This window comes from Vanellus vanellus (assembly GCF_965231255.1).
Source record: "Vanellus vanellus genome assembly, chromosome: 2".
NCBI lineage: Eukaryota > Metazoa > Chordata > Aves > Charadriiformes > Charadriidae > Vanellus > Vanellus vanellus.
Genome location: NC_138906.1, coordinates 90668103 through 90690934, shown reverse-complemented (window position 1 = coordinate 90690934; position 22832 = coordinate 90668103). Strand labels below are relative to the sequence as shown.

Below are 22832 nucleotides of genomic sequence, written 5' to 3'. Positions count from 1 at the left end.
GTGTTAAAAGTGTTACCTCTCAGTCACCAATGAGGATTAGACAGGTTTATACCAGAGGAACCAAAAGGGTGAAACAGCTAGGAAAGAATTATGCAAGTATATCAACTGCACAGTGTTTTTTTCCGGAAGAGACTGTATCTTCGGAAGTGTGTGAGCATGCTTGGTGCATTGGCTGCCTCATATATTCTGGGATTCTTCTGGCATTAAAATAATGCTAATTTTAAAAAAAAAGCCCACAGTATTTACTTTAACTCAGTTTGCTCTTTTTCTCTCTTTCAGTCCATCTTGAAGCTCGTCTTAAAAGATTTCAAGTAAAAAAAAAATAATCTTTTCCCATTCTTTATACAATTACAATTTCTTGGAGGAACTAAAAAAATGAAAATTCCCCTTACAAATAACTCCTTTTTAAAAGAATTTTCTATCTTTTATTTCAGTCATTTTATATCGAGAAGACTGCAGCAGTGTAAAAGAGAGGTCAAAAGGTGGAAACATCAATGCTTATGTAATCCCCAAAGAGGATTATTCCCCTCACAAAAACGGCTAGTATGACATGTGAAATTAAGGATATTCATTCTGTGTCTGCACATCATTTGCAATGGAATTGGTGAATCTTTAGAAAAATAGAGCAACATGAGAACAACTGAGCTTTTCCCATGATATCAGTGCAGATAGTATGAGAGATCAAATCATTTTCCTAACCTGGTGCTTGCCAAAGAGCTCTGTGGAGCCTTCCTTCCTCTCCCTGTACACTTCTGCCAACTAAAGGATGACAGGTATACAGATTTATTAGAAATGGGAGAAGGGACACTTCTTGGATTTTAGCACTCCTATTAGTCCTGGCAAATATGCAAGCATCGTTTTCTCATTTGGACCAGGGCTACACCCATTCCCAGATGGATAAAGCACTTTTATTGTGTTTCCGTGCCAGGGTTACACAATCTGATGTGGTCTACAATATGAGAATAATAAAAGTATAATGATTTTCAGGCACTGTGTACACGTAGCACTTCATAGGACAAAAATCACCGGACGGATACTTTGCTACTCATTTCATATGTCATTGAATGCATTTGCCAAAGGCACTTTATAAGTTTGGTGGAACTCAGTGCTCAAAAAAAATCACATGCCTCTGAAGATCTAATGAATGTGCCAACTCAACTTCCAACAAAGCTTTATGAGAAAAAAAAAAAAGGCAATTTATTAGCATCAGTGCTAACATTTCAAAATGAATGCCTAATTCAATTGGCGTTTACATATCACATGTGAATGCCCAGCTGCTTAAAACCAAACAGGATACCCTCTGAGACTTAACTTTGATAACTGTGTTTCCCCATACATGCATGTTTTCATAGCAAATGAGAAAAATTCCCACTGAGAGTTAACTTAAAATCAATGCATTATATTTATACAATAGGATTAGATAGTAAGTACTTTCACCCAATCAAACCAGTTTACCACCAGGAAAGCAATGAAGGAATTGCCCTAAAAAGTAAACCAGGCTCAACAGTTACCTTGAATTTTACAAATTTGTTCTAGATTTAGAAATATTTTCAAAATCTAATAAACCAGTTCTTAATTTTTTTCTCAATTGACTGCAAATAATACAAGAGAGAAAAATGGATCTTCTGAATATAATTGAAAAGTAGGATTACCTGGAACAGAGCGCCTTGATTGAGCCTTTCCTTGCTCATTGTACATATTTAATCATATTGCTGACATATTTTAATAATGTCTTCTTTTTAAAAAAAGTACTTGTACTAAATTACTTGTGTTGATTTCAGATCATTTATATCTTCCTCTGCTCTTGCCTGGTTTAAGAGACAAGAATGTCAACCAGTTTCTGCAGTGACAAAACAATATGGTTTCATTTGACTGTCACCGGTAATGTTTTTGGCTCATTTGTCATGGCTCTGTCACCCAGATTCATAAAGAAGCTGCTTCTCCTCATTTAGATACTGGTTTTCAGCAGCAATTTTTCATACTTGACTTGACCATTGTGGTTTTCACTGCTGTATGCTGACTTTTGCTATGATATGACTATCTGTATCAATTCAGAGGACATAAAATACCATCTCAAATTTGACTGCAGATAGTTCTGTGAAAACAGAAGGCTGTTGCACTACCAGGAGCATTCACATACATTTATATCACCAATTTGCTGTCATCTGTAGGGGTTCTTCGAAACTGAAAAAGAAAGACGTCTCAGGTTAATATTCCTACCTTCCAACTCCCAGCAGCCAAGTTCTGCAGTGCTCCTGCTGCCCCCTCCAGCGTGTCTGGATTTGAGCACTCAGAAAGAAGTGTGAGGTAGGGTTTGACTATTGAAGGGTGCCACAGCATCTGGATTCCTTTGGGTGGTTCTGCACAGTCTGGGAGAGGTCCTACACCATCCCACTGTTGGAAAGCAGAAATCAGATTGTCAGCAAGGTGCAGCGAAATAGTTGAGAATTGCCTCAGCTGAAGTTATAACATCTATGTGTGCATGCGTGAAGGCATCTGCTGCCAAGCAATCATTCTCAGTTTTAGCATATCATGTGAGAAACCAAATTTCCTACTCAACACTCCTTATAGAAGAGCTATAGCATTGGCAGAAATCACAGTGTTTTAGCTAGCTGACATAACAAAACCACGCTTCACTGCATTTATTTTTTTTTGGGTGGGAAGAGAAGGCCAGTGAACATGGATGTACCTCAAGAGGCAAATCTAGAACTTGCATGAGAAGAAGACATTTTCCTTTTTCACATGCTGCTTAGTTCTCTGCATTCTCTCTCTTCCCATGAGGGAAAAAACAACACCACAAAACAGTACTGTGGAAACCTAAACCACTCAAGACCATGAGCCCTCCATCCCCTGAAAGGTCCAAGTGTGACAAGTCCTCCTCAACGGCACAACTTCTTCCGGCTTCCCATCAGGCGAGTGCCAGAGGCATTCAGCCATACAGCCAGCCTCTCTATGGCCTTAGACTCCGATGTAGTCAGTAGAACCAGATCTTGCAAAACAGACTCTTCCTTTCACCACATGCTGAGTTTTGCCATGAAAATAACCCTAGTCCAATATCCAAACTGGGCAATACTACAACCTGGACAACAAGCAGGTTATTGCACAAAACCCACCCTTACCAGAAAGAGAAACTTTGTTCCAGGAGAACACTGATTCATCTCTCCAGCGGAATGCGCAATACTTGCACCTAAGCATGAAACACCTTAAAAGAAGGTAATTCAAGGACTTTCACTTGCTTTTTTAAACCAAAGTAAGATGTGGAATGCACTTCTAATGAAATTTTAAATGTGTTTTTAATCTATATATGTAACGTATATTTTGCTTTGCTTTGTACTGATAAAGGGATTGAGAAAATTCATAGCCTTAATACCACTGTTAGGAACAAGCCTCAACTTTTTAATACAATCTCTTTTCCAACACCTCTGATGTGACCAGATTGCATGATATGATACAGAGTAAACCTTTTCATGCCTTGGGTTAGAGCTTACTGAGATTATGTAGATAAAATATGTGTATTAAACATTAAACATCTACAAGACATGCAAAGATAGCACAAGCCAATTTAACTCCTTGCTTAGATCTGCAAAAGTTAATTTATTTAGTTACAAGTCAAACAACACAACAATACTTGCACTGGGACAGACACAGAATCTCTCATTTTCAAGAAGTATCAATCACCATTTTATTTAAGCTAACTTTAAAAATCTACATATAGTTTAAAGGACAACTAATCAAGTCTTATCTAATATAAAGACTAACATAACTTAATTTTAACAAAATTTCGCTAGATTACTACCACTAAGAATGCAAACCCCCATTTTTTTTCTAATTTAACCAGAACAAACACCAAAGTAGACAGCTAGTGGGACCATTTAATATACATGAGCAGTTACTGAAAACCAGAAAGCTGCTCAGATATCAAACTCACAGCACTGGACAAAAGTTACCATAGTTTAAAAAAACTCACACAGCAATACCCAGTGGTGCTTGAGAAACTACGGGAAAATTGCCTTCCAGAGAAACAATCCCTTTAAATGACACTATTACAGGACTGTGCCTTTGAATTTTTTAATACATTTCTGCCCTTAAACCAATAGGTTGATTTCAGTGCATGTGACTCAGTTCTCCTTTTTAATCCATATATATCACCATCCTTGCCAGAAATGACTTCTCATCAGCTCATAAAAAATACATTAAAACCTGCTTCTTATTTTAACTCTCGGAATTCAATCATTTACGCTGGCAGAATTTTTTTGAAAACAAATGAGAAACATATCTTACAAGTTAAATCTGACCTCACACCAGATTTAGGCTTTGTACCTTAGTAAGTCCACTAATGAATGACTTGTGATGTCCAAGGGCACAAGTTCAGGTCTTCATCCATCTCATTCCAATTTGCACAAATTATGGACACATCATGCAACTGAACAGTGTTTGCACAGGGTGGTTATTATATTATTTCACAGACAATGTAAATGTAACATATCAAATGTATCAGATCGTCCCAATACATTTTTTTGTGCACATGTGGGGGATGTAACTTTTTTTTTTTTTTTAAAAACTCAGGTATTTACAATCCCAAAGACTGCTGAAAATCAGTGAAAATCAGCTGATATAAATAGAACTGTATATATGTTCATGCTGTGCTGGTACTTATAAAGCACTAGAAATGATACTTGCAGATAAGTTAATATTTAATGTGGTTTTGCCATTCTGCCCAGTAATGAGAAAACGTTTTAAAAAAAATGTGAGACAAATTACTGCATTTCCCTGCCCTTCTCACTACTCACTTTTAGCACATGATTGCATTAATTTATCACCAACTGTGGGGGAAGATGTTTTTCTCAAGACACTGTGATGCCTCAGGGTCCTCGTAAGGGTGATGGAAGTCTTTGGTACCGCACCTGCATCTGCGGTGAAGGCACCATAAATCCAGTGACATTGGATAACGTCCTGCACTATTCCTCAGACGTGGTGCATGTGCCCAGAGCAGCTGAGCGGCACACGTAGGGAGGGTGTCACTGCCAACCAGGCATAACAGGTGCTGTGCCTACGGTAGCCTCTTCAAGGTCGTGCGATAAAGGGAGACAGAACTGGAGCCACTGTCTCAGAGGCAGAGGGCACAAGCAACCATGACCCATCACGTCTCCATGTTTCAGCTCCTCTCTGCTCCTGCATGTGTGAGCTCAGCTAATCCTTCATTGAAGTGCTTAATGTCTTCTGGCATCTTCTGTGTAGCCAAGACCAGCGCCTGCAGCTGTGCAGCCCAACTGTTGCAGGGCATGCAGGACTGATACAGGTCAGAAAAAAAGCTATTGCAAAGGAGATTTTCCTGATGTTCACCCATTTATTTTGCATTTCATAAACATAAACATCAATCGCCTGAGCGAAAAAAAAATTCTCCCCAAAAGACTATTACAGTCCATTTTCTCAAATGGTGGCTAAGGCATGGCAAAAGTTGCTTTGTAGTTCGCATTCTTCAACGTTAATGAACTGAGGCAGCGTGCTAAACAACTCTACCCAGTGAATTACTGGAACAGTTACTGTATTGTTGCAGACCATCAGGAATGATAAGTAAGGTCTATTTGGGAAAGGCTGTGGGTGTATTAGGAGCCTCTGAAAAAGAGCACGACTGCATGCAATTACTCTTCCTAGCTTATGCTAAGGAGGAAAAAAAAGTCATAAACAAATACTCCTTCCAGGCTTCCCTCCTTCAGCTGAAATTACCCACATATATTGTGGTCAAAGCTGACAAACTGTTTGTTACGTGGGTGAGATACAAATCTCTCATTTCCTGAAGCTGGTGTAAAGAAAGGATGAAAGTCAAGAAGAATAGAAAGCTGAATATAAAGATCTTTAAGAACAACAGACTTTTTAGAGTAAGATTACTCTACTAAAGTTTCCAAAGTTTTCACATTACGAAGGAACTTTGAGAGGAGAAAAAGATCGCTCATTGAGATGCTCCCCCGTGCCGCACAACAGATTATCAACCACTCGCTTTCTCATATTAATGAAAGCAAATCTATGCTTATAGTATTAATTGTACTGAATACCAGGGAAGGCTTCAACTCAGTAAGGGAAGGGCACTCTCCGTATTTTGGGTTTTGTACTAACAAACTCAAGTTGGTGAGGTTTGTCATTAAGGAGTATCACATGACTGTTAAGGAGCATCACATGGAAAACATGATGTTTTCCAAACCAACGGTATTTTATTTTCATTTACTAAATGTATTTTCCTTTCTCCCAATCTGTACAAAATATCACTACTAAAAAAATTAAATCTAGTAAATAATGCAACCAAAACCCAACAATGAGTAAAACCATCTTGATCTCTCTCCAATGATCCTAGACATTTAAGATAGTCTGATAACGCTGTAGCTACACTCTTTGTAGCAGTAGTGACAAAATTTGTGTCAGCAACTAAACAGTGCTCACCAAGAGCATTTTTGGAATACCAAAGACTTTTAAACTAACATGCCTTTCAAGAGGACAATCTTACTGGCTTAGTGCATATCTTTGTGGCTCTGGCAGTCTATGCCAGCTGTCCCTAGGCATGCCGCCTCAACAACCTCTTTTGGAAACCTTTGTCCAAGAGATGCATTGGCCAATGCTGTCAAGAGCAGAAATCTAAGATTAAGCAACAAGAACTCATCAAAATCACAGAGCTTGCTTGCAGGGGTGATGGGAATCCATGCAGCTGATACAAAGGAGGCAGGAATAGCACTATTTAAATCAAATCAAATTTCAGTTTAGATATCCAGGCCTAAAGAAAGGTGGTGAATATAAATGAAGTTGTCTACCAACACAGAGACTACAGGAATAGGGTAGGAGGGTGCAGAGCTGCTGTGCTCCACCAACATGTAGTCCCAACCAAACCGAGCAATTTTGGATACAGTTTATTGCATAAATAAGGGTAACCTCCCCAGTTTGATGCAACAGTGTTTACAGTTTTGGGAAAGGTGTTTGGAATGCTTTCAAGGAATTCCATTGTTTTGAATCTTTATTACTAATCTGAGATAGATATGGATAAATCTAAATTATACTTCAGATTATATATTACATTCTTAAAATAATTGTCAATGCCTATATTCAACTTTTTTGTAGTGCTACACTTAGCTAAGAAAAATAATTTTATTCAATTAGTGCATTTTGTCTTTGCCTAAAAACAGACCCCTCTCAAATAAAACAGGATGGAGTTCAGTCCAGGGACAATTTTTGGCATCTCACTACATTTCCTTCTCCTCTCCACAGGAAGCTGAAGCTAATGGGCTTTGCACTATATTCCACAAATAGACAAATACAAACTATACTTAAAAAAAAATGTAGTCTTGACTTCAAAACCAGTTTGGTCATACATGATACTGAGAGATTTCTAGGGTATGTGAAACGTTTCTGTGGCAAGCAAGAATTTAGAAATGGTTGCTAAGAAGCTCTGTAAGGAGCTGCTCAAGACAGTTGATTTCTTGCTTATCCATACTTGACATAACCACCTTGTACAAGACAAGGAAGCAACAAGTGGAAATAATATCCTCCCTGAGCAGAACATACTGGCCACACAGTCTTTCATCCTTAACCTCAGTTTAGATTATTAGCTAAACCCAAGAGCTGCCCCTATTTCTCTGTTTCTGGGCTTATTAATTGGGTATGACTTGGTAGAGTATTGAAATATACTTGGTAAAACAGTGGTCTCACCACATGAAAAAGCATATCTGACAGCTTTATTTTTAATTCTTTTTGAAATATTATTGCCTTAGACCTCCTATTTCACCTGGATAGAAGAATTTACAGGCCATTTAGCTAGCATGCTAAAGAGGTGTGCCAGTCAATTCATAATGATATACGACTTGAAATGTTGCTGTTATACCTTAAGGCTCCTGACAGAAGGTGAAAGAGAAGGTCAGGCTCAATTCAGAAGTGCCACTTGCAATCAAAAAATCATTTTTTGGGCTAGATTCTGGGCTGACAAGAATGATCACAGATGGGGAACTCAAGAGGAGCGTGAAGCCAAGGAGTCAGTCTGTTTCTTCTTTGTGAAGAGAGGAAAAGAAGTGAAATAGTGCCACAGGTGTACACAGCTGGCTGTATAACAAGAAATAAAATAAGGACTAATGACAACTCCCTGGCTCTTTGACTGATATTGGACCATACAAGTTATTTTTCCCTAACTGCTTGTCATGGTTTAACCCCAGCTGGCAACTAGGACCACGCAGCCCCTCGCTCACTCCTCCCTCCCCCAGTAGTGTAGGGAGAAGAGGGAAAAAAGGAGGGGGAAAAAACCTCATGGGTTGAGATAAAGACAGTACAATAGAACAGTAACAGAAAAGGAAAATAATAGTAACAGTAAAAGAATATACAAAATAAAGTGACACAGCACCACTTGACGATCGATTGCCCAGCCTGTCCCAAGCAGCAATCACGCTTCTCGGTGCCCCAGCCAACCCCCACTTATATACTGAGCATGACATCTATGATATGGGATATTTCACTGACCAACTTGTCCTGTCTACGCTCACTCTCAGCTTCTATGGGGAGCATCCCGGTTTGAGGTAAAACAGAACCAATTTGTTCCGTAACTTTGCTTCTCAGCTGGGCCTCTTCTAACTACTGAAATTAACAGCATATTGTGCAGTCACTGTTCGCTCTCAGAGTGATAAGACCTGATTGCTTGTAATTCATGCCAAGGAATGGTATGCAGAGAGGCTCTTGCTTATAGTTATTGCTATAACAGCCAAGGCCAACCAACTTTGTTATTTGCCCCGTTGGAGGGTTGGAAGCGGAAAAGCACAGAGGGGTCCCACCTGCAGGGAGGAGCAGACAGGACAGGTGACCCAAAACTGACCAACAGGGTATTCCATCCCATCTGCCTCAGGCTCAGTGTAAAAGCTGAGGGATCAAAGGGTCAGCCCTCTTTCTTCAATGGCCGACATCTGAGGAGGACTCTGTCTGTTCGTCTGCCTTTGACCTGATCCTGAATCCAGATCCAGAATCCCGTTCCCGTCCATCACCGATTCCAGTGTGGGACTTCCCCAGTGCCAGCCAGTGATGTGACTGTCATCCTGGGAGCTTGATACGGTTTTGTATATATTTCATTATTTTCTTTTTATTTTATTATTAATATTTCATTAAAGCCATTTAGTTCCTTCTAAGCTCATAAGTGTCTCCCTCTCTCTGCCCCCTCTCCTTGAAGAGAGAGGTGGGGGACAGCATCTGTCATTTCGCCTCAGTGGCCAGTCCGGCCCAAATCACAACAGGAAGCTGAAAGAGTCCTTGACTTAATATAAGCATCACCTAGCAACAATATATGTTATCAACATTATTCTCACACTAAACCCAAACTACAGCAGCTACTAGGAAAAAAAAACAACTCTAGCCCAGCTGAAATCAGGACAGTGATTTTTGTCTTAATCCTTTTTCCTCATGCTCTTAAAAGCTCAGGAGAAGGCCATCCCCTTGTCTCGAAAAACGAGCAGACGGGGAAGACGACCAGCCTGGCTAAATAGAGAACTTTGGCTGGACCTCAGGAAAAAAAGAAAAGTTTACATTCTCTGGAAAAGGGGGTTGGCAACTTATGAGGATTATCAAGATATAACAAAGCTATGTAGGGGGAAAATGAGAAGGGCCAAAGCTCAATCAGAACTCAGCTTGGCCACTGCAGTCAAAGACAATAAGAAAAGGTTCTTTGAATATATCAATAGAAAAAGGAAGACTAGGGAAAATGTAGGCCCGCTGGTGAACGAGACAGGTGCCCTAGTGGTGGAGGACGCAGAGAAGGCAGAGTTACTGAATGCCTTCTTTTCTTCGGTCTTCACTGCTAAAGCTGTCCCTCATGAATCCCACCCTCTGAAGGCAAAAGGGGAGGTCTGGAGAGTGGAAGATTTTCCCTCAGTTGAGGAGGACCGGGTCAGAGACCACTTGGCCAAGCTGGACATTCATAAGTCCATGGGCCCTGATGGCATGCATCCGCGAGTGCTGAGAGAGCTGGCGGATGTTATTGCTAGACCACTCTCCATCGTCTTTGAACGGTCATGGAGAACAGGAGAGGTGCCTGAGGACTGGAGGAAGGCCGACATCACTCCAATCTTCAAAAAAGGCAAGAAGGAGGACCCAGGGAACTACAGACCGGTTAGTCTCACCTCTGTCCCTGGGAAGGTATTGGAGCGACTCATTCTGGATGTCATCTCCAATCACGTTGAGGAACAGGAAGTTATTGGAAGTGGTCAACATGGATTTACCAAGGGTAAATCGTGCTTGACCAATCTGATAGCTTTCTATGATGTTATAACTGGTTGGCTGGATGAGGGGAAAGTCGTGGATGTCATCTACCTTGACTTTAGCAAGGCTTTTGACACTGTCTCCCATGACATCCTTATTAGGAAGCTGAGGAAGTATGGGCTAGATGAGGTGACAGTGAGGTGGATTGAGAGTTGGCTGCGGGACAGGACTCAGAGGGTTGTGATCAGCGGCACAGAGTCTAGTTGGAGGCCTGTAACCAGTGGTGTCCCCCAGGGGTCAATACTCGGTCCTATTTTGTTTAATATATTCATTAATGACCTGGATGAGGGGACAGAGTGTATCCTCAGCAAGTTTGCTGATGATACCAAACTGGGTGGGGTGGCTGACACCCCAGAGGGCTGTGCTGCCATCCAGCGTGACCTGGACAGGCTGGAGAGCTGGGCAGAGAAGAACCTAATGAGGTTCAACAAAACCAAGTGCAAGGTCCTGCACCTGGGGAGGAAGAATGCTAGGCACCAGTACAGGTTAGGGGCTTACCTGCTGGGAGATAGCTTGGAGGAGAAGGATCTGGGGGTTGTGGTAGACAGTAAATTATCCATGGCCCAGCAATGTGCCCTTGTCGCCAAAAAGGCCAATGGAATCCTGGGCTGCATAGGGAAGAGTGTGGCCAGTAGGTCGAGGGAGGTCATTCTCCCCCTCTACTCTGCACTGGTGAGGCCACAACTGGAATACTGTGTCCAGTTTTGGGCTCCCCAGTTCAAGAGGGACAGGGAACTGCTGGAGCGAGTCCAGCGAAGGGCAACTAAGATGATTAAGGGCTTGGAGCACCTCCCTTATGAGGAAAGGCTGAGAGAGCTGGGACTCTTTAGCCTGGAGAAGAGAAGACTGAGGGGAGACCTGATTATGGCATACAAGTATCTAAAGGGTGGGTTGAAGAAGGATGGAGCCAGGCTCTTTTCATTGGTTCCAAGTGACAGGACGAGGGGCAATGGGCACAAGTTAGAACACAGGAAGTTCCGTTCAAATACACGGAAACAGTTCTTTACGGTTCGGGTGACAGAGCACTGGAACAGGCTGCCCAGGGAGGTTGTGGAGTCCCCTTCCCTGGAGATTTTCAAGACCCGCCTGGATGCAGTCCTGAGAAATGTGCTCTAGGCAATCCTGCTTTAGCAGGAGAGTTGGACTAGATGATCTCTAGAGGTCCCTTCCAACTCTGATAATTCTGTGATTCTGTGATTCTGTGATACAGCTCGATGAATAAACCTGTTGGCAGCAGTGAGAATAGCAACAGCAGTGACAAAATTTCCCAAAGTGGGAAAAATAATTTCCATCTGAAAAGTGACACAATACACGGCAGAGAGGTCGGTGTCTACAATGTTCTAGTTGGAGATGATGGCCTTGACAGCCAGGGAGCTCTGTAGGGTGAAGGCTCAGTAACAGCTGATCACAGATCAGCAGCAGAGAGATACAACAAACAGCGACAGCAGAGTATTACAGTCCTTGGGATCTGAGACAGAAATGAAGACTGGTGAGTCTCACTTATCTTTTCTGAGGCCTTTACAGAAGTTTTGCTCTCTGTTTTTCCATAGATAACACCAATGCTATACCTGGCTTTTATTGCAAATCTTTTGAAGGTTTGGGTTTCTTCTGGCATTAAACTCGTGTGACAAAGCACACACCTCAGGTACCCGTCTGAACCCTGGTAAAGAGGCAACGAGAGGAAGGATTGTGGGCTTTTAAAAAAACCCACCTTTATTCTGAAATGAGAAGAACACTTATTTCCTGTGATTCTAAGGAAACTCCTTAAGTCAAGTCATTTGAAAGGTGACATTAGACTTAACTATGAACTGAACAAAGAAACGTCTCTTAATTGATTTCAAGACGTAGAGAAGTTGCCATCGGTATAGACAACTGATGTCATCAATGAAAAATATATTCCAATTTGTTCTTGAAAGGCCTTTCAAAGAAAAGCATATTTGTTATTACTGCTCAGTTCTGTTGTTCTCCTCAAGAAACTTACGTGTGAATACAACTGAACTAATCTAGAGAAATAGCGATAATTGTTTCCTAAATCATAAAAATAAAGAAATTAGATTCTATTTTCTTTACAGAGAAAACTAATGAGAAAGTGACTTTAATGTTACAGGTTTCTCCTGGTTTATGGCTTCAGAAACAAACTCCCTAGCTGTGCATGAGATTTTTTTTTTTTATTTTAAAAGTATAGAAAACTGCGGCTTCATCCATATCCGTTGGCTAAAATGATATGTCTGGTGCTATTGCCCAATTACAGTAGTTTTGCTACTAGCAGCTTTTTGGTAAGTTGAATACTTTCATTTAAAAATGAAAGACCACCTCCTAAATGTCGATATTGGTCACTTCAGAAGGAGTTCAAGAAAATATACACTTGAGAAACTAAGTGAAGGACTGCAGAAGTATACCGTAAAAGGACAATTTCACAATTGCATTCACTTAAATCTGAATATTTCCCCCCCCCCCCCCCTCCGTTTTGTTAACCTTATCTTCTGAGGAAGACTGAAACAGTCAATTCTATTATATGAAAACCCCATGACTGCCTAAAAAGAACAATACCTATATCCTCAATACCTATTTTCTGGGGACATAAAATGTAGCAAGCTGCAGAACTGGAAACTATTCCCCTGTACTTAGGTGTGACAACTCTTAAGAGATGTGTCAGTGCCCCATGCTTAACCTGACAGTACAGACAAAACTCTAACAAGTACTAAAGGAATCACACAGGTAAACAACGGGGGGTATTAATACTGGGCTGAACTCCACTTTGTGTATCTGTAAATGACAATATTAAGGAGCCCCAAAGAATATTTGTTTTTACATTTGTGAAGAACTTTACCGATGGGTAACTAGGGTTGTATAGTCTAGTGTGAACAGTCTATTAAAAATAACCTGAAGCTCAATGCCGTCTCTTCACAGGGCATCTGGGTAATTGACTACTTTTATGTCTATTGGCTTCCATTTCTTTGATTTTTCTTCCGCAGGTTCCAAATCTATGGTGGTGTGCAGCACTTCCAGTGTTTCAGCTCTTATAAATCACTGCATCCCATGAAGTTTCCATAGGTATGCCTTGGTTATTTACATGTAAAACACTGTCCACCACGAGTGTGATATTCAGAACTATATTGTAAAATATTTCAGAGGATAAAAGCTTCCCTGCTGAGGCACTTAGCAGAATGAGCACTCTAAAAATAGCATCCCAAGGAGACCACGAGATCTGTTCTGAGGGACAGAACAAGCAGCAAGTAACAGCTTAAGCACTGCAACTGAAAAGAGATCATGAAAGGCATTACGTGGAAAAAATTAAGTCTTGCAGAAAAACAATGAGATTATTGTAGAAGAATATGTACACGTGTAATACACGGGGCAGCAGTCAGCACAAAGGGAGATGATGTATGGTGAAAGGACATGTGAAAACGTTCTCCTGCAGGCTGCTGAAAGTGTTGGCGAGCTTAGTTTAGATGGGTGAATTCTGACTGAGCTGAGGAACACAAGACAACCCTGTTGTTAAAGACTCTTGGCCAGAAAAAAACAACCCCAACAAAACACCCAAGAATACTGATTTTTCTTGACACACAGAGAAACAGTAAACATTATTCCTGACTGTGACACAGTCCAGAAGAAGAAAATTATCTGGATTTCCACAGTCCTAGTTTTCAGTAGCAATGAAAATGGGGTCCTGAAAAACTGCAAGACAATAACGGAGCCAAAGAAACAGAAATAACTTTTTAAAAAAAAAAAAAAAAAAAAAAAAGATAATTTGACTAGGTGGTTTCCAGCCAACTGAATATAGTTGTGTGCTCATTTTTGCAAAATAAATGGACAAAAAGATTATGTTTACCCTTATCCCAGTTTGAGTTGGGGGTCAAGCTCTATGCTATTAATATAAAGGCACAGTTACATGAAAAACATTCTTCTGTTTTTCTTTTCTATTGATGAGAGTAACTTGGGAGAGCTGTTTCTGGCATGGTGATCTTGCTAATAGACCTCAGTCACAATTATTTTTAGTAGGGTTCCAGTTAACTTGATAACATATTGTAAAATGTTGGTACAGTCAACAACAGACAAGGATCATGGGCTGAGAATAATGTGATCTGCAGAAGGCTCAGAAGGCTCCCTTAAACACCCAAACTGAACAACAGCCACAGCTGAGAACTGGTATATGGCACGACGGGGTAGGCTGTCCAGATTTAAAGGAAAGGATACGAAAGGAGAAAAATAATTAGAAAAATATTTCTGATGTTTGTAAGGCAAAGTGGTCCTTTGTACCACAAGAATAGTTCTGGAAAGAGTAAATTTATTTCCCCGCCACAGAAAAGCCTAATGAACATAAACCTGAACATATGTGCATAGTTTTACTTTTCTTTGGATTTTAAAAATTATGTTAAACCCTTCTATTCGGCAAACAAAAGCAGATCTGAAGAGACCTTTACCATGCTGCATGCTGATAATGAACACTCATAGACCCAGACAAAAGATATCTAAGAGCAGGCAGAAGCACGTATATTGTAAAGGAAATCAGCCAAAAGAGATTAGTTCTTTGGCCTGGAGGAGAAGAAAGATCTTTTCTAGGGAACCTTTAAAGTACAGAGAGTCTGACAGGAACAATGAAACAGTCAGTGGTACAAAGTTAAAAGTATGAACCTGAGATTCAGAAATCACAGAAGGAATATAAAAGGAAGAGTTAAAAAAGACTTTATATAGCGTATGTGTGTGTGCACACACACGTATGTGTTGGTAAACAGAGCATCAAAAGAGAAAGGCAAGATGCAGTATGACCCATTCGTATCCAGACATGCTATTTTTGTTCCTGCACTTTGAATAACTGCAAATGTAGTGTGTGGGAACTGTTAATTCGGGAACAGAGATGATGACTTTTTATGGGGTAAAATTAGATTGCGTTGGCACTTTTTATCTCGTTGTAGCCTAACACAGGAATCCCAACAAAAGGCCATAATAAACTCAAGTTATCTGATGACTGCAGTGTTTAACTAGAAGAGTAGGTGAAATTCAAGTCTTACTAGTCATGAGCACTGCATTTTTCAGTACCCAAATCTTAGCTTGTTAATGTTCCTATAACTTTTCCACATTAACACAATTTGCCTTTATGAACTCAGGAATATTTTCAATACTGGTTTACATCATTTATTCAAATACCTTGTGTGCCTAATTGCTTACTCAAATGAATATTTTCTTTGAGCAATCTGAAACAGAAATAAATGGCAATGGAAAAGACTAAGGTTAGGAAGAGATGGAGACCTAATTGCTGCCAGCACAAATTATTTGAAAGTTTATAAATCAGTAGCCATTCTCATTGCTATTTAGTGTGTGTACTGGTACAACAGCGTCTTTCTCTGCAGTATCATTGTCAGCATTCCCCGAATTTCAAGTTGTTAATGGGAAAACGAGAAGATAAATACACTTTGAAAGTCAACCCACCTAAAATAAAGAACCACAGCACCTCAAATAATTTGAGGAAACTATCAAGACTGTACTTGACTGACTCAATCTTTGCTTGGTAATGACACTAAATATATCAAAACATGCACTTTTTTGAACATTCACTCATATTGCTTGATTAAGTCCTATACAGTTTTCTCCCAACAGGGTGTGGCAGAGTACAAGACTAACTTTGAAGCAAACAAGTACACAAAGACAAGCCTGATGTTTGCTTGCATCAAGGCCTCTCTATACACACGGCTGTGTGGAAGTACAGTGAAAAGTATATGCAGATTACATCTGAATGTTAAGAATTACACTTTTCATTATAAATGCCTTCCTGCAATAGACTGAGCAGTTCTCAGTATTTACGGCATTCACGGTGTACCCGTGACTAGTTTCCAGGTGCCACCACGTAATGTACAACTTTCTCAGGCAAACATATTTCCTTTCGTTACTCTAGAGCCACACTCTGCTTTAAGCCTCAGCTAATTAACAGAGGCAACAGTTTTGTATATTATTCATCATGCACTTTATTTCTAATACAGTGCATTAATTATTTATATTTTAAATGATGGGCACTTCAACTACTCGCAACACAGCTGCAAGTAACTTTCATTACCTGATCTTGTGATTTCTTTTTCTTCTTCTTCTTTCCCCAGCACCCTGAACTCTCTGCGTCTTTTCCATTGGCATCACCACAGAGTAATCCATCAAGTTCATCTGTTCCCATCTGCTGTCCCTGAGATGTTTCTGCAGCTAGCCTGTATGAGAGGTTCCTCAAAATGCACACACAGTTTTCAACGGTCTGAAAAGCATGACAAAAAAAAAAAACAAAACAACAAGAACAAAACCAGAAAAAAGTTAAAATCCTTCCCTTGCTCGTTCTGTATACAAGAGGAAGAAATATCATTGATCTTCACACATACATTTTCCCAGCAAAATTCTTATCTGCTCATTTCTGAGTGCTCGCCAGGTAATCAAAGCTTAAGAGATTTAGAAATTTTTATGGAAAGAAATCAGTAGTCTGGACAATATTCTTCCATGAGTTTTTTTATTCTGAATTTCACACTGGAGCCCTATGTGAAACCGAAGCCGAGGTAAAAAGCAATCAAGAGAACCTGAACACACACACATACACCATCAGCAAACTGCCATCTCAGTGATCAGAAAACACTACAAACAGAAACGGCAGTAGGTTGTGGGTCTGGTTTTGTTGTGTTTTTTTTTTTTTTTTTCTTTTCGGTGTTTTTTTTTGTTTGTTTGTTTTTTTAAACCAGAAATAACCTTTTTCTAGCATCAATTCTATGTAAATTACCAGAAAAATGGGATCTGAGTTCTGTTTCACAAGTACGTGCAGCATGAACGGATGATGTTTCCCCGAGTCCCAGATGTAAGACTAGACATCTCAGAGTCTTGCTGCTTTTACTGCTTCTAGCCAGGCTGCAGATACCTTGTGGGCAGCCTTCCTCTTTCATCCATTTGTCCCCTCGAAAGGTTGTGCCTTCTGTAGAAAGCACTGGCAGGAATCCAGAAATTCAGTGAGACCCAGTGAAGGAAAACCCACTGATAATTCAACATAACTTCCGCAAATCCAAAAGAAGTACAGCTTAGACTTACTTGAAGCCTACTCATTGAGTTAGTTCAATTTGGTCTGACTATCCCTAATAAGAAGGATATTGGCTTAATTTTCTGGAGGCAGGGAAAGCATAGTTAAAAAAGCCGGTCTGTATCTATCTATATTTATTTCCGGTCTGTATCTATCTATATTTATTTCAACTGCTCCTAGTGCTCCATGGAGATAAAAACCAATAGCCGCTACATCCCAACTCTGTTGCTCCATTAACCCAGAACAGAACGACTGTGAGGCTTTCAGCTCTGTCCTACGCTGACATATTGACCAGTGAGGCAAACAGGTGGGGATTCATTTACTTTCATATACTGTATGAGTTTATGCCAGGTATGCATTTGGCACATTATTTTTCTGATGACAGTAAGTTCCAGAGATTATACTGAACTCAGACTCACCAGGACAGGAATATGTATTTATTTCTTAACATAGATTTCACATTACACTTGTACTAATTTGAAATCTCCAGCCAAACACATAAACACAAGTAGAAATACATATATCTATGTGTGTGTAGAAAGTGTCTTAGTGCACCTTTCATACCTGAAAGCTTTGCAGACTTCATAGTGACAATACTTTAAAAAAAAAAAAAAAGTTTGCTGCCTCTTTTACTTTTCTTTAACATTTCCATGTGTGACTTTTAGTCACTCTTGCTAGTATTTTCTTCTGCACAGCCATAGTGTGCTGAAGTCAAAGCTTTGCATTTATCACAGTTCGAAATTTTAATTCTCCTTTTTAAAAATAACAGTTTTCACACTTAAAATTCTCATTATGTCAAAAACAAATAAACTGAGTCCACTGCAAGGACAATGTTATCCCAAGCTAAAAACTGGTAAGCAAACTTCCAAAACTCAACCGCAACCGACATCATCTTCACTGAGGTGAACTCTGCAAGCAAGAAAGCTGGTTGTAGTCACGCAGTAGGACAGACTTCACTCCCTCTTGACTTGTAGCTTTGAACTTTTGAGGGTCCTTGTATTCCTTGTTCCCACAGATATTTTTCAGTTTCATCGTAAGGGGACTAAATATGAGTTCGGTAATCTTTCTACTTCAATAGATCAAATTAAAATTAAGAAGAGTAACTTTGTCAGGTAACCACATCCAAGTCACTAATTTTTAACGTTTTAACTTGAATTAGCATAGCTTTTTCTTATTACACATTTATAAGAAACACTGCTGCTAAGATGCCTGTAATGCTGCTAAGATTTATGCACTCTTAACTTCACCAACATGAAGAGCGACTAACAACTCTGCATCTGCTTGCAAGTCCCCCATCCTTTTTCAGAGCATGCAAGAACAGGGACCTGTATTTTGGTTTTTAGTCAGTATCAGTATTACAAAATTATCTAATAGGCCAATTGTCATTGCATTTGGTAAACAACATTTATTAACTTCATTTTAAAGTTCATTTTTTTTTTGTTATAATAGTGCCATTTTTGAAACTAGATTAAAAAGTGATTTATAGTCAGTTCTTTTAATATTTAAGTAAAATTACATTCTACTTTGGGATAAAGATGCAAGATAAGAAGCTACACTATGGTCTTTTGTATTTAGATGCGCATCTGCTTTACGTCATACAGTTAAAATCTGTTAGACAGGAAGTTAAAACTACTAAGGCAGGGAGAAGAATTTTTTTCTCATTTCTTCATTTTTTCCTCCATATATGACTTCGCCTGCAGTTTTTCCAAGTCATACCAGCTACAATTGAGAGTATAAACAGAACAGTCTATATTAACAACAAGAGGCAAAACAGGGGGGTTACTGTGCTCCTTATTTAGCCTTTTTAGCAGTAAAACAATCTTGAAATCAGTTGGGTCACCTACAAAGAAACAGCTGAAAAAAGCAGCAACTGAGCTGTGAGATGGGGCGTAAATTGACTTCCTCCTCCTCCATCTCTGCTCCAGTGAAGCCCCTCTAACTTTTCCTTTCTGTTAGGCAAGCTGAGTCAAAGAGCTTTGAAGCAGTCCCCGGGTTAGCTCTTCCGAAGCTAACGAAGCCCCGCGCTTGGGGGCTGCACTGCGGGAAGCTGCAGACGCAGCCCAGTTTGTGCTGAACGCTGCTGGAAGTGTGGTTCCCACCTTGTGGGCGGCCTTCTCCCTTCCTTGCTCTGCTAAACTTTTATGAATGGAAGACTGATTATAGACTAGTGGGTTGTGGGGTTTTTTGGGGGTGTTGTTCCCCGTTCCCCCCCCCCCCCCTTTAAAAAAAGAGAACCATGGTGCTGGCCTAGCACCAGGTGCTACAAACCTCTCATAATTCCTCTCTCCCTCCCTTGAATTCATAGGCAAATTTCACTTATTCGGTTCAGGCTAACGACCAGAAAATTCTGGAGATTATCCCTCTCCAATCTATAAACCCACAGAGGTCCATGGACAACTATCTGTGAAGGATCAATTGGAAATACAAACCTACTGGGCTTCAAAACTTTGCTATTCAAAAGGCGGCTCTCCTTCTTGGGGGTTTACAAATGGATCATAGTTGCCTTAAGAGCAGCAACTGTAATTAATTTAGCACCATATACTGAAAGCAAAAGGTATGCGAAACTAGCCTTTTTCTTCTTCTCTGGAATACTTTAATGTATTACAAATCTTCAATTTGTAACTCCTTGAAGTCTTTTCAATTAGGCAGCACCTTTCACCTTTGGAGAAGCATGTTCATATCCTAGTACTTCAGAGAAGTAAAGTTGACATAAAAATACATCTTAAAGCAACTGTTATTGAAAGCATTCATTGATCCTCTTCAAAGAGGAAATAACATTGGGATTACTGCAAAACTACCTATTAATTGCACATTTTTTGTGTGTGTTTGCCTTGTAAACTTACCTCACTGTTATTAGCTCTGTTTCATAATGGGTACTGAAAATCAGTTTTAAGGTAAGTCTGGCAGAGCAGCGTAATGAAGTTTACATAGAACACGACGTATTTGTTCTTCTTAAATCAGTATCATATTTTCTCCTTTAATAATTAAAGTGAAAGGGTGACACGCTTACCTGCACACACTACACAGGTAGACACAAATCCAACACTTAGCACACAAAAATACACAGCTCAGCAGAAGGGAAAGAAAAAAAAAAAAAAAGGCTAAATTATGCTTTGCTGAGGCATCCCTCACAACATTTAAAAAAACCCTGTCCTTTTATAGTCCTGATGTACTCTGAATACCTGGATTTTTTTTTGTTCCTCAAAAGACAAAGATGACAAACCTTACTATCAATTTCACTGCTCCCCAGAGCAGACTGGATCACGTACAGCAATGCGTCCGTCAGGCCATCACACTCCCTCATTCTTCGGCGGGCCTCCTCTCCAGCAGAGCTGACATTCCTGCAAGGCAACAGCAAGTGTCACCACCTCCACAGCTCCCCTCCTGAAACACTCTCACAATTAACACACAGATAAAAACACTTGGGTTGGTTGTTTGGTTTTTTTTCTCCTTTCATCAGTTCAGAGCTGTGAATAATGAAGACAGCTGTGAATGAGCTCAGGAAATGTAACACGGAGGGGAACAAATGGAAGTCATCGGGTCCTCCACAAGAAAGGGCTGAGGGACCAAGCAGCGTGCGACCACCTGCGTGGGGAGACTCACTGCCTGCTACAATTTGGAGAAGGGCTGATAATTTTTCTTTCTTTTTTTTTTTAAACAAAAGTAGGTTTTGTATTTGTGAGAAAGCATTTTAAAAATGTGCATATGTACAGATAAATCAGGCTTTGAAAAGTCTAGAGGTTTTGCCAAAGAAATCTCCTAGGATTTGAAGAGCCCAGTAGTTAGGGCTCTTAACCTGAGAGAAAAATATTATCAAAGCATAACGTAAAACACCTGGTATTGCTTGCTTCTCATTTTATTCGAGTGTTTCCTTTTCCCTCTCATTTTCAGAGAACATTAATGCCTCAATCTTCTCTTTACATAGTCACTCACAAGTTATTTTACATTGCAAAATTTAAAACCTCAGCTTATTAAAATAATTGTGTTCCTCAGACAGGGCTAGAGGGCCTTCTATATACGTTTATAACAACACAATTAAAACAAAATTTACTGCATAACATAACATGTCATAAAGTTAAAAATATTGATATATAAAGAAACAAGTATGTATGAATGAGCACATCTAAATAGAACCTATGCTTGATACCATCAATCCTCCCTGAGAAAAACTGCATTCAAATTTGCACAGCTGTTTGGATTTGGAAATGGGTGAATTGGCAATCTCAGGAACAGGGCGAAACTTTTCACATGGTCCCCTTTGGTAGGGGAAGACAAATCTCTGCTGTGAGTCCTCTGTAGCTCCCCTTTCCCCACTACTAAGGTTGACACAAAGGAAGAGCAGAGAAGAGCACACCAGCCCTACCTTCTTAATACCAATGGATGCAAACAAAAGGGACGCCACTGGCCCTTTGATTTGGGAAGAAGACAAGGCCTTTTCTTCCTCTTATGCCATTTTCCATTGCCTTTGCATTAAAGATGGAAAAAGGATGAGACTCCTGGGAGGGGGGAATGATTTTTAGATGGAGGAAGGTGAGAGGACTTAACAATAGACTTCCTTTCAATTCTTTCTTTGCTCTACCTATTTCATCCTGTTCTGCCTCCCCATCAGCTGAAAAAAGGCATTTCTGTTCCCCCAAGCACCAACAAGTTTTCCTAATCAAATAATCTTATAACTGGACAATCCCCCAGCCCCTCCACTGCAGGTTCCTAATTGATTCTGCTCCCTAAACACACATGATCTTCCATCTATACTTGCATCTCCACACAGTCCTAATTAGTTCTGCTCTCCCCCACACAATTAATTCAATACCATTCCCTTCACTTCTGCAGGCAGCCCAACAAATGAAGCACCAGAATAAATTCCTTTATCTCTCTAGCACACAAATTCATGCTTTCCATTCTCCTTGAGACTCCCCAGTTCACCTCACATTACACATCAGAAGTATCCCCTTCATAATGGCTTGCAAGTTTTGTGTTGTCTTGCTCTTCTGGCCCCTGAACTCCATACCCTTTCCCCCTCTCTGCTGCCGTAAGAGCAGGAGATGAGTGGTTTTCCTCCAGTTCATGGGGAAACACTCTTCTGTCATCCAGGAACTGGGGTCTGGAGAGCATCAACTAGAAAAAGTCTTCTATTGGCTCTCCCTTTGAAGTGATGGAAACTTTTTGACTTCACTTTGGGTGACAGAAATCAGAAAGTAAAATTATAGAGCATGGTTTTCCAAAAACAGTGCCCATGTCCTATATCTGCAGGGCTGGGGACACTGCCTAAAGTGTATTTTGAGTACACTGTTCCCTTATTAAAGGCAACAGATCCACCTGAAATTCCTGACAGACAGCACATGTAGGAAAAGCAAAATCATGGATCTGAAAATTGCATTGGGGGTGGGCAGTGAGTACAAGGAGGATTAGGGGACTTCTTTTATCTGAAATTCTACTCTCCCACCCTCCAAGAAGGTAAACAGAGAGAGAGAGAGAGAGAGTTTTATCCAGTCCTAAAAGAAAAACTGCACAAATTAAAATA

The 22832-nt window shown here is 40.1% G+C and overlaps 1 protein-coding gene across 1 annotated transcript in view; it reads right to left on the bottom strand.

Annotated features, from left to right (window-relative positions):
* Nucleotides 1–22832, bottom strand: part of CTNND2 (catenin delta 2) — a gene marked incomplete at both ends in the record, with an annotated part of 573915 nt that overhangs the window by 83320 nt on the left and 467763 nt on the right. Inside the window, 3 exons of the mRNA XM_082479407.1 lie at nt 2221–2394; nt 16325–16510; nt 20535–20652. Of these exons, the coding sequence (XP_082335533.1) occupies nt 2221–2394; nt 16325–16510; nt 20535–20652 (478 nt within the window). The remainder of the gene's footprint in view (nt 1–2220; nt 2395–16324; nt 16511–20534; nt 20653–22832) is intronic.